This window comes from Lytechinus variegatus, chromosome 5, assembly GCF_018143015.1.
Source record: "Lytechinus variegatus isolate NC3 chromosome 5, Lvar_3.0, whole genome shotgun sequence".
Lineage (NCBI taxonomy): Eukaryota > Metazoa > Echinodermata > Echinoidea > Temnopleuroida > Toxopneustidae > Lytechinus > Lytechinus variegatus.
In genome coordinates, this window is record NC_054744.1 from 21,160,711 (window position 1) to 21,174,174 (window position 13,464).

Consider the following 13,464-nt stretch of genomic DNA (forward strand, 5'->3'; position numbering starts at 1 on the left):
CAAATAAGCTTAAAAATAAGGATCCTCGGAAAAAAGGAAATAATATTATTCTTCACCAGGTGAAACATTGGAATAAGCTTCAAGAGAACACTTGTAATATAATGTACATACATTTTCATCAATCGAAAAGGTACTATTCTTTATCGTACGCATCCGTACGCTAATAAGCATAGCAACCAATCAATCTTATCTTTTTAATCTGAATATAAATCACTTACACAAAACCGTTCTCTATAATTAATAAAAAAAAGGTGATTCGAAAAAATAACTATCGTTTGATCCAATTAAACAATTAATTGCCAAGTAGCTACAATTTCGCTTCGTATAAAATGACTACCCATGCCTATAAAAAAATAATCTTTTCTTGAATAAAACAAATCATACATCACATATTGTTTTCATAAAATGAAAAGAAAAAGTTGCACATGGAGTTTGATTTTTCCTCTTGCAACTTCAAATTTACGAGTACGAATATTTTTCTACTTAAAATCGACAACCTCTCGTAAGGTATGGAATCATATTTTGTGACACGGATGAAAACAAAATCTAAGCCTTCCGTTACAATACTATATTTTACATGATCATTGATAACAATTACATGACAAAAGAGAAAGAAAGAAAGAAAGAACGAACGAAAGAACGAAAAAAAAAAGAAATGAAGAGATGGAGATAGTTGTAAGAGTGAGAAAGTGAGACATGCTTGTTTTTATACGAGTGAGTTTACCACTAGACCATAAGATAACATTAAAAAGAAGAAGAAGAAGAAGCAAAGAAAGAAATAAAGAAAAATAAATAAATAAATAAAGAAAGAACTAAATAAAGAATCAGGAAAGATGCGAGAGAGAGGGGAAAAACATACATTAGAAGAAATTAATATCAGGATGAGATGGGGGAGAAAAAAAATCAAGAAAGAGGAGAAGGGAAAAGAGTGAATAAAAAAGACACCGATAATAAAGATACAATTTGTAGTATCCAAAAAGTAATTGTGAAATGTACAGCTTAAAAATAATACGGACTTTTACATTTTCATCATCTAAGATATTTATGAGCTTAAATATTTCCAATTTACACAATTTAAAAATCATTCAGGCCTAAGTATCTTTGAAATCGTCACTTTACAATTTACAGTATCATAAGTCAATATGTTTTAATTATCCATACACTTATTTCATATATCTGTTCATATTAGTACTGCAAGTATATATTTTTTTGTAGAATCGTGTCATACACTTCCATAATTTAGTTTTAATAAAACTCTCAGAACGGTCCTATCATAAATATAATGTGATTATTTACAATGAATTTCATGTAACATCGATGTACAAAATGAATTTTGATATTAATTTTTTAAAATAATCGAATTCGATGTAATGAAATACTCCTGTCCCAAAAAATATCAAAATTCCAAGAACTTGCGTGTTCTCTGATAACGATTTATTTCAATTATATTCCAGACTTTGTGAAGAAGTTTACTTTTTCCTATTTTAGAGTTTCATTAAAAATAAACGAATCTTCTGTTTATTTGTGTAAAACTATATATATTGTATCCACATAGCCAGTGTGCTCTCTTTCTTTTCACTCGTCTTTGCTATTTAACAGATAAAGTGAATGTACGAACCTCTGTTCCATATACATTTCTACAAGTAATGCTGATGATATTTGCTTTTCTTATAATAAAAATAGTGGATTTATGAAAATAATAAGTTCTTATTATACACCCGTGTCTCAGAATAAAATAGAACCACGTCGATCATTCATTTTTGTTAGTGGACATTGCTTGCGATGCGGTGAGAATGTGATATTTCACGAATCACGTTGTAAGTATAATTCTTCTTGTATATGATACAAGTAATTCTACATGTACTTAAAATTCAGTTATAGACAGAAAAATTTATGTTAAGGAGTACTTAACGTAAATTGTACATCTTTTGCCGCATAAAGTTATGATAGTTGATCAAATCATTTGTAGGGTACAAGCTATTGTACGAAGCGAATATGACCAGTATTTTCATTAGTGTCATCATCGTTGCAAGTTTAACTAGAAATGCAGCAATTTCGATTGAAACAACGGCCTGCTTTAAAAAAAAGTATGTTCATTTTAATAGAATTGCTTCAGTTTTGACTAGAAAAGTAGTAATTTTCGCTAGAATCGCACAACATATAGGAACATGAAAGGTGCGTCATAACAGCTTGACCAAGGGTTTATTAATTTTGAACATGACAAATTTACCGAACGAAAATTGAGTCACCCGTATGAATGTCACGATAAGAAATACTGTATTCAAATGGGTAGGCCTATATGGGACATACTGTTTGAAATATTACATTCATTGCTCTGACAATCAAGGGGGATCCACACTTTACAAGCTTTGCTTTTAGTGGACCCCCTCATTTCCATTTATACTTAATTTTATACTTTTTTACGAAGTAAGAATTTTCATCTGTAAAATTATATTTGATTTATATTACTTCGTCTTATGTTTAAATGTTTAAATGATAATGGAATAAAGAACTGAATTGAATTGTATTGAAAAGATTACTTAATTCATCTGATCCTGAAGTCATCAAATAATTGATCAATCACTTTTTTCAGACGCAACAAACGGGGTATATTGATAAGTATCTTGCATAATAAATAGTGCCTATCCCGGTGCTAATATTAAAACAGAATTGAGACTTCATTGAAGTCACGAAAACTTTTACTGGACTTTTTTTTATTAACTATGAATTGATTGGTTTACATTATAGTCAGACGTTGACAAACGGTGATAACCATTTCAAACTAGACACGTTTGAATTTGAATTTCCCGCCATTCAACAACGTCTGACGTAAATACTGAGACAAAGGCAGATGTCGCCAAACTGTCAGTAATAAAAATAGGGGATGGTAACAAAATAATGTAGATATATTTCACCAATTTATTCCTTTACTTTCGATCAAACGTTTTTTTTTTTAATCGGAAATTGTGATTGTATGGACGAAATTTTATTCGGTGAGTTTATGCCATTCTGCGATTTGTTTCCTTGGATTCTGCATGATCTCTTTCCAGTGCTGTGATTCGGCCTCTCCATCCTCATCTCGTCCAATCACTAATCGGCCGATAATTTCGTTCTTCGTCACCCGATCGTGATCCAGCACCTGGTTAAAAAAATTGAAATGAAAATTGCATTTTTTCGAGCGTTTCGTTCTCTCAATACCATTTTGTCCCTGAATACCCAGGCTCTTTTATTTTTTAGATTAACTCATTCATGCAGGAATCCGACAAACAAATATCATTTTTTCAATAAAACTGAATTTAGTCGTGTGTCAATATTTTCATGATTTAATATATTTCTTTATAAGATTAAAGACGTTCAAACAATTCGTAAGTATAATTCAATCATATCAATAGACATAAAAATACTTTGATAGGGCTAAACTATCATAGAATTGCGATGACTATTTAGATTGACTGATACAATAGTATTATTTCAGACTGGTTTAAATTTTGATTAACTTTGTTCGGCTTCTATTATAAACGATTTGTCTCCCAACTCGCATCGTTCAAGCTCTTACCTGGAATTCAATCTTAAGGTACTCCAATCCTTCCATAGGTATGTCGAAGAGGAAAGATTCGTTGAAGACGGGATTTAGGGTCCGTTTCTTGAGGCGGGTCTTCTTCTTAGCTAGGCGTTGGTTGCGGTACATCACGTAAATCTTTACGTATGGGTCTACGATGAAAAAAAAATAGAAAGGCTTTCTAACATTTGATTGACTATGAAACTACATCGAATGCCCAAATTAAAACAGACCTTAATGCATGTTAAATGCAAACAATTATTGACATAATTATACAATTCTTCTCATTATCCTTATATATAGAGAGTGACAATATTAAATGTAATTTCACATTTTCCTCAATGAGAAAATATGATATTCTATACATAGCTCAATGCCATCTAATCCTCCTAATTCATAATAATCTTTCTCTTCGTACATTCTATCATCCCTCTTTTTAAATATTGTTTCCTCATTCTTAAAAAATCAAAGGGGGCCGTCGTCCACCCCCCCCCCCCCTTATGGTGACACCCTTGCTTTATGATGTATTTACCTGCGAGGCCAGTGACATCCATCTTGGGAAGATTCTTTGCCTTTAGGACCACCACAGTAAGTCGGTTAGCTGCCGGTTGATAGCACAATGACGTCAGCAACTCACCGCGGCCTTGTGACTTGGGGATCTTACCGAAAATATGAGAAGGCAAAAGTGATTTTTGTGGCATAGAAAAAGAAATAGGCTAGCAGTCAAAGGACAAGTCCACCCCAACAAAATGTCGATTTAAATAAAGAGAGAAAAATCCAACAAGCATAACACTTAAAATTTCATCAAAATCGGATGTAAAATGAAAAAAGTTATGACATGTTAAAGTTTCACTTAAATTCACAAAACGGTTATAATTATGCAGAGCCTGGTCGGTATACAAATGAGGAAACTGATGACGTCATGCACTCATTATTTATTTTATTTTATTATACGAAATAAGAAATATTCTAATTTTCTATTTATTGTTAGGTGAAAAAGCGATTAATTCCTCCCTGAACATGTGGAAATAGCATTGTTTAATTGTGTTTCAGTCAAGTCGGTCCTTATTGTTACATCTGTAAAAAAAATGAAATATTGTATAAATCAAAAAAAGAAATCGTGAGTGAGGGACATCATCAGCTGTCTCAATTGCATGTCACTCAGTTGTGCATATCACTGTTTTGTGAAAAATAAGCGAAACTTTAAAATGTCACAACTTTCTTACTTTACATCCGATTTTGATGAAATTTTCAGCGTTATGCTAATTTGATTTTTCTCTATTTATTCAAATCAACATTTTTCTGGGATGGACTTGACCTTTAAATGTAAATGCATGATTGAAGAGATTTTGGGGGGAAGAGGTGCGAGTAACGGCAGCTTTTTATGCTTGATCAATATCCTATATCCTCAATCTACATCTTACCTACCACACAGATGTGTGTATGTGCGAGAAAAAAACCCTTGATATGATTTATAATCCCGCACAGAAATAAATCTCCAATGATCTATAAATGGTAACAAGGGCGTCGATCCATTTTTTAGATTGCGGGGGGCAAAATCATGAATCAACGTTCCAAAGACGCTCGATCGTACAAAACACCCACCCTCACACACATAGGTATATATATATATATGACTCAGGAGATACAGACACGTATATATCTCACCAAAAAATTAATGCGAGTGCCAAGAGCGAGCTGATTTTTTTTTTTAATTCTGACCTGAAGGCGTGATATTGTAAGCATTTTTGGTACCAATGATTAAGATTGGTAAGAACAATAGATGCGAGCACGAAGTGCGAGCTAAAAAAAATTATTTCGATCTGAAAATATGACAGTTTAATGGACTTTTTGATTAAAAAAAAGAAGAAAAAAGATATATATCCAACTAAAGATTATTGCGAATCGTAGCGGGAGTTCTTTTAAGGTTTAGAACTGAAAACGGGACATTCTATTCACCTATTAATCATGAAAGGTATGGGATTTTGCTACAGAAATGATGCGAACGCGAGCTGAAATTTTTTATATTCGAATCTGGAAAGCGGACATTTTGAGCACGATTCGAAATAAAGAACGATTTGTGTATCTCAATCTTGCTTGCTGAACATTACAATCTTATTTTTGCACATCCGAAATTATTGGGGGGGGGGGGCAAAACGATATGTTTGCCCCCCCCATAGTTTCATTGGTGGGCGATCGCCCCCCCCCCCTCCCCAGGATCGACGCCTATGAATGGTAACATTTCCGATGGAGATGAAAAAGGAAAAAGAATTGATTTAAAAAAAGGAAGCAAAAGAGGTGAAACCGTTATACGTGGCTGAAACGAGAAAGCTATGAACATGATGAAGGAGAAGAAAGGTAAAAATGTCAAAAGAAAAAGGAAGTGGGGAATAAAGAAAGAACGGATGGGAAAAAGAATTTGACAATCTGGGGCAGAGCAACGGCAGTGTAGAAGAGGAAAAACAAAGTTTATATTCAAAACGAAACAAAACAAAACCAAAAACAAACAGAAGGGAGTGAACAGAATGGTATACTTACTCGTGTATTTCTTGGTTTGATATCTCGACATAGATTGACAGGTCTGGTACTCAGATCAACGTTAGACAGGGGCATCACTACCTCACCAATTACCTCATCTCTGGAGAAACGATCGAAACTCATCACAACAAAGTGAAGCGTTACACCCTACAAACAAAAAGATGAAGAAATCATCAAATACAAGATTTTATTAGTGAAAAGTCTCGCAACCGTATACATCCAAATATATTGTATTAAGGAAAAAAATTTTTTAGTTTTTTTCGTATTAACTATTACAACGGTTATCGTCGTGAAGATGCGGTAAGCAAAACATCAAGACCCGGTGGTATTCCATCAACAATTAAGTTCGACTTAAACTCGTGCTTAAGACTAGTGACGACACCCGCACTTAGCGCGCTTACCTTTATTATGCTGCGGTGATATTCCGCGCGCAAATAGAAACTAATGCGACTTTTAACCACACTTAAATCTTTGTGAAAAGACCCTTGTCCCTCCGACGTGGTAGTAATGGTAGTTTAAACTTCGAACTCAGGATGTATTCGTAATTAACTTCTTAAAACCCCTATGTATTCAGGAGAGTGCAGCCGAGAATAGCTCATGTTGCTAGCGGATATCAAAGTCAATGTGCTTGTCGACATTCGTTTTGTTTCATTTTCATGCTGAAGCATTCGATAAATAATATCATGGTTATATAAATGCTTGTCCGCTAGCGATCTCTTGTGTCAACTAATTTGAAAGCAAACGTGAAAATAATAGATTATGCCTATAAAAAGGACTATATTCTGTATTGACTCATGCTACCTCTCATAATTCCACCCTCCCACACCTGTGGCCCAGTTCATTAATGGCATATGACAGTTTTAACGATGTTATTTTGGTAATTACCACGATCACAGGTGTCAACAACCATTCAAAATCAGGGTTTTCATGGTATTTATCATAACGGCAGAGTTACCAGAAAAACGGTCCCTGTTGATTCATTCGGATGAGAAATGCCCCTACCTCCATGCCACGCCCATAGCCACGCCCATGTTTACACCCCCTACCTACCTGTAACTGGTTGTATGCCAATCCATAGAAGGTAAATGTTTCTTCGTAGATGGGGTTGAGTGTTTTCCTCAGGACCCTCGTCTTTACCTTGTGCTTCTTCTCGGGGAGCAGGCACAGCTTGACATAGGGGTCCGATGCTCCTGTCGTGGGATCCTTGTATTAAAATAATTGAATATAGAGAAGTTCTCGCAATAAATATGATTGAATTGTTAACTTGAATTGATTGAATTGTTTAATAAAATGGATTTCGGACGTTCTGAAAAGAAACGTTCCTTAATGCAGCTTGCGTGGATAATCAATATCAGTGAATGTTTAACCACAATATAGTTAAATCAACAAATTACAATCAAACAAGCAAAGGAGTGCAAATATGATTGAATTTGTGTGTCCGGTAAACTACAACAAATGCTGTAAATAGGCCTAGGAATAAAACATTGAAACGAGATAAAAGAAATAAATCATTTGAAATTTTTGTTTGACCATGTAATGCTTAAGAATTACTTGTTTACAAGTATTTTCGACTTACACATGGAAAAGGAAATCTAACAGTACAGTTCGGCGAATTTTCGAACGTTCGGCTATGAACAATATCCCTGTAGACATTGGGTTAATAGTCTTAGGTGTATACCACCGATCAGTGGATCCAGGGTTTCATTAATGAAAGGGGTCAGAACACACATACACCACTACAAGTTTCCTCATTAGATAATGGAAGTAATTACCTTAAAAAATGAAAACGAGGGTTCAAAGAGAGTGATACTTTCAATATTTCAATAACAACGGAGCACAATCTGACAATAGTAAAATATAGTTGGGGGCCTATAGTGTGTCCCTACCCTCAGTAGTGACTTGTCTTTACTTCAAGGTGTTTGAGTCATCTTCCGCAAAGGAGTCACGTAAAAGACCTTTGAAACACTAGCCTCAAGCCACTTAGCCATTAATAAGGCAAAACTAACATCTAGAATGAGGTGACGCAAGGGTTCAGCTGGTAAATATTTCACTTTAGATTCTAAATGAGATTGGGGGCAAATCGGGATCTCGGTCTGAATTTCGAATGAGTCGAAAGAAGCTCACGGTTCACGGTAGCTTCGGAGACGGCGTTTTGGACAAAAATGCAAATCTGTACTCGACCACTGGAACACTATCACAACCTGACTTTATGACATTTAAAAAAACCTAACGTTGGTTCTATAGTTCTATGGTTCAAAGTGTGCCTTGTGTAGAGGCATTGTTTCTCTTGTGTTTTCGTGGTTATTGGTAGCTAAGATGATGGCATGCTATACATGATCGAATGTTGCTGTGAACTTATATCGTTGATAGCTATAGCTTGACATGTCTGACATAACGAACCATTATGCGCGCGCGTGTGGGGGGGGGGGGGGGTTGTGGCAGTGGAAACTATTTACAGGAATCTGTAAATTCTAATCTCGTTTCCATTTCACATTCTAATTTTTAGCCTAATGTTGGATCATGAAAATTCCGGGGATTTTAAAGTAACAGTGATTTTGGGGGTGGTAAGAAAATGACGCCAATGCAAACGACTTGTAAACGAATCCATGCTTGCGCAGCCGAATTTTAAAGATGCAAGCCGGGGTTACAAAGCCCATAATGAGCCGGGATAATTGCAAGCTGAATTATTATTTAATACCCGTGATCTCTTTAATTTTCTGCCTCATAACTATTTGAAATATCACATTTATGATTTATATTGTATGTTTGGTTTGGGACTGACATGAGATGAGAAGGGAAAGTTAAAACTGCACAAGACGTGACGTTACAATGAATTGGGGACGGTCACTTGCATATGCCTACCTTGGCAGGAAGATAGCTGGCTCGGTGTATAGTGACCATGAACACTGCCTTGTCCACTCTATATTCGACCGTGAAGTTGAGCACCCCGACATTTGGACGGTCTTCCATACTCTCCAGGGTCTTATTATCAACCGCCTCGCACTTCTCGTCGCTCCCATCCGAGTACGAGTCTTTGTGTAACGTCTGTGGGTCGAGTTTACCTGAGGACGAGATGTGGGATGGGATTAAAGTATCAAGAGGTATTAATGAAGTGGGAGAATATCATCACATTTTAAGGGAAATTATAATTGCTTTATGAAAGGGAATTAAGGAAACTCGGATAGAGAGATGAGGACGGATTACGTAGGAGTTTCTTCGTTCTTCATAAATTTGATCAATGTTTCCTCCACTTATTTGTGACTGTGAACATGACCGACTCTTTTTTTGTAAACGATATCGATATCGAGAAGTGTAATAGGGGGAAAGAAGGAAAGGGGAAAGAAAGAAGAAATAAAGAAAGAAAGAAAGAAAAGAAAAAAGAAAGAAAAATTAAGAGAGGAAAGTGAAAAAGACAGGAAGTGCGTCGACATGCTTTCTACGTTAAAGAAAAGTTGATTTAACAATTCCCAAATCTAGTACATTTCGTGGGTTTGCTATCGTGTTATACCATGGATCGTACTATAGAACTTACCATGGTTATCCTGTTACTTTTTATTTCTCTTTTTCCCCATAAAGATGTTTGCTTATTGAGTGATTCTTATCTGTTTCAGACAAACGAATTTACACTACTTTCCTGACCCCATCTGTCTGAAAAACTTCATTTTGTAACTTTTCAAAATCGGCATGTGACAATGCCCAATCTCAATTAAAAATAGGAAGTTCTAGTAAACGGCACTATTATATGAATGGACTTTACCTGTCGACCCCAAGAATGTGCTAATGGGAGGGCGTTTCTCCCCCTGGGTCGGGGACGGGAATCCCGACGATCCCCACTTGGTCGGAGTGAGATGAGGCGAACCCTTCCCGGTGGGTGGGAGGTGCCGGGATGGGCCGGTCTCGGGAGACGATAACTCGGGACTACTGATGGGTTTTGCGGTAGGACGGGTGTAGAAAGTACGTTGTGCCTTCTCGACGTCTCGAGTTAGCAGGAAGGAGGGTCGACCTGGCTTTCTACGCATACACCGACACGCTGTGAGGACGACGATGGCCAGGGTGGTCATGATGGCCGCACATACACCCACGATAGCTGACTTCGAGACTGTAGAAATGGCAATGAGAGGAAAAATATGATGAGCATATTAATTCGAAATGCAAATTCAAATATGAGGGGGTTACGTGTTATATTCTTGACCTTCTATAAGTGATTCATCTTATTTAATATGAAATGAGCAAATTTGAAGAAAAAAAATGAAATTGTGATTCACTGCACTGATTAATGTTTCATAAAAAGAAGAAACAGGCTGAATAAAAAATCATAAACATGATAATACTAATGTTTAACACGAACTCAACATAATGGCTGCTATATGTCCGGGAAAACCGTCAATAAAAAGGAAGACTGAAGATTTTTTTATCATAGTGATCAGACGCATGGTGAATAATATTTGGTTGTTATTGCACATATCTAATTCATCTTCATTCCGCTATAGTTTTCCATCAAGATAGATCAAGTACCTATGGAATTCTCATTAATGTATGACTGATCACTCTGCTCAGACATTCTTTGACAAATGAGAAATACTAAGTATCAACGCTAAGCTAATCATGTCATTCATCATCTTCATCAGCTTAAGGGGAGGGAGCACAGGGACGTTCCCCCCGGGGGGGGGGGAACATCACAAATTAATTCTTCCCTGTTTTAAGAAGTGGCCTCATGATGACGCGATTTAAGTCCATAATTATAAGCGTCCTTCCTTTTTGCCTGCCATATATTCTTTTAAATAAAATCGATCGAATTTTATGAACCCATTTTTTTTATTCCTGGATCCGCCCGAGCTGTCTTTATGAAACAAAGGATGATATAGATGGATTTTCGATGAACCACAGAATCTATTTGGGTCATTAGTTTGATTTTACAGGTTATAATCTATCATTTGCCCCCCCCCTCCACACACACACACACACACACACACACACACACACACAATTTTTACACTTGTCCATTTTCCTTTTTTTTGCAATTAACTCAATTTCCACTGTAACCCATTCCCCATTCTTCCATTATCCATGTTATCTCAAATTGAAATTGGAATTAAATGTCGTTTACTGCGATGTCGTACTTGATTTTCTTCGACATTTTATATTCTTGTCTTTCTATGGAAAATAAGTATAGCAAATATACCCAATTCAGTTCTATGGTTGATATTTTAATATAATGAAACATAACTTTCAATTCAGTCTTTAAGTTCATTTGGCCCTCTTAAAATGCACCAATTTATGATGTGATAACATGAGCTTGAGAATTATGAATCACCCCCTCCCCCGATCTTCATACCTCAAAATAATTTTCCCTATCCTGAAAAGGTTTGGTAATGGCCTAACATGGACAGTGCTATATGGTAGTAATAGCAAGGTGACTGAAATATTTCTCAGATATAAAAAAAAAACCAAGATATTCATAATTACATGACACAGTTTGCTTTGTTCTTTTTCTCCATCCCCCTTTTTTCTATCTCTCTTTCTTTTAATTAATTAGTCACCTTCTACACACATTTCGCCGCTTCTATACTGTCATACTATCTTAGACATGTTAGAGCTGTGAAAGTCCTCAATTTATTTCATTAATCATTGGCAGTCTTCTAAAGGGCAGATGACAATTGCTATCATTTCATCAAGTGTGCTAGACACCCCACCCCAGATATAAGAAGATACTGTATGGCAATGAAGATGCAAAGTGCATGCAATAATCAAATATATGCAGAGAATGTGCACAAATTCCGAATGAACAAATTCACCGCTGTGTGTGTGATGCCCGACCACGGCGTGAATTCGGAAGACATTACCAATATTATTGTGCACCTTTCGATCATAACAACAGCCGCCATTCCAAACATATGGACACTAAATCTTTCGAATCTTTTCGCAGTTAAGTTTAAGTCTCCTTTCTTTCCGCACTTTAAAGGAATAAAAAGAATGGAACAAAATAAAAAGTGATGTGAGATGTTACATTAGATTTTATTGAAGAGGGTAGGCGAGGGATAATGGAGGGTAATCATGTTCCAAAATGTGCCTGATTCGGAGGGCTGGGTGCTGTGATGCGGAATGACTCAAATCCCGCGTAAATTTCATTCTTCTCGGCAACCAACTTGCGTAACCATGACGTCAGCACAGAGATGCTGTCTGCATCATCCCCTCAGAACGGTTGCCACGGCGACCGCATCTTTCTTATATACTTTTGAATTTCTTCTCCCGGTGCCTCCTTCCCCATGGTCAAATATATGCTAACGGATGTTTCTTAGAATAGAATCTCTTAGGGGTCGAGAAGGAAAATAATAAAGAAGGGGAAACGGAAAGATCTTTAGGTAGTTTAGGTAGCATATGGAAGCACAATCTCTTAATTTGATGTCTCAATTTACCGTGTTTGCCCTCGAATGGAGAATAGGCTGTAGGATGCGAGGGAGTCGTTATCAAGATTTATCCTCTTCACGTTCATGCTATCCCACTACATCTTTGAATTTTTTTCGTGAATAATTTATCAATTTACTTAAATAGCATTTCTAAACTCTTTCGTTTTACGAGTACCATTAGGAAATAGGTGAACGTCTCGAAAACACAATAATTTCTTCTTTGAACCTATATTCAAACAAACTTACCTACAATCAGGCAAGTACGTACAGATATGAAAACATAGATCAAAGCAAAAAGGATTCGTATACCATTGGTCATGGGGAAGTAGGCTGCATTTTGCGTGGAGCAGAGAGTCTACAGTCTATTACTTGTTTGTATAAATAATATTCCACCCTTTTTTTACTGTTGATGGAGATGAAAAAGGCAGCATGTTTCTTTTTCATGAAATTATCATGAAGTGTTCAATATAACCTGACAATGTTACTTACCAAGCCCCTCCAGAAATTTCATTATTCAATATATAAGTTCCATGATCGTCAGAAGTGTGTAATTATACGCTCTTCATCGCAACCTTGCACTATTCTGTTACAAACCTATAGGCTCAAAAGAAATCTTCCCTGATTAAGCATCGTTTAATAATCTACCATTGTCATTGTCTGTCGAGTTATTAGAATTGACCTATTCGACTGAATCAAGTCATAATTAAACAAGGATGATTTTATCATGCACCGAACTTGGGCCAGATTAATGTCCGTGAACGAAGAAAATTCATAAAACGAGTCAACAATCATTTCGTAATATACCGACTATTGCGTCAACAACGTTTTTTTTTTTTAATTCTTGAATGAAAGATTAAAATAATGTTTTTTTAATATGATCATTTTCATGTTTTTGTTCTGTTATCTGGAAGAAACCGAATCGTGGATTTCTGCAATTATCATAATACCGACAGGTTTGTA

The 13,464-nt window shown here is 36.0% G+C and overlaps 1 protein-coding gene across 1 annotated transcript; it reads right to left on the minus strand.

The window, feature by feature from the left end:
* Positions 1–2,453: 2,453 nt before the first annotated feature.
* LOC121414812 (synaptotagmin-11-like) lies at positions 2,454–10,220 on the minus strand. The gene is made up of 7 exons (XM_041607869.1): positions 9,855–10,220; positions 8,960–9,159; positions 7,148–7,300; positions 6,098–6,244; positions 4,092–4,218; positions 3,557–3,711; positions 2,454–3,139 (listed from the first exon to the last, which is right to left on the minus strand). Exons 1-7 carry the CDS (start codon positions 10,156–10,158, stop codon positions 2,987–2,989), a joined length of 1,239 nt encoding a protein of 412 aa, XP_041463803.1. The 5' UTR covers positions 10,159–10,220; the 3' UTR covers positions 2,454–2,986.
* Between the last annotated feature and the right edge of the window lie 3,244 nt (positions 10,221–13,464).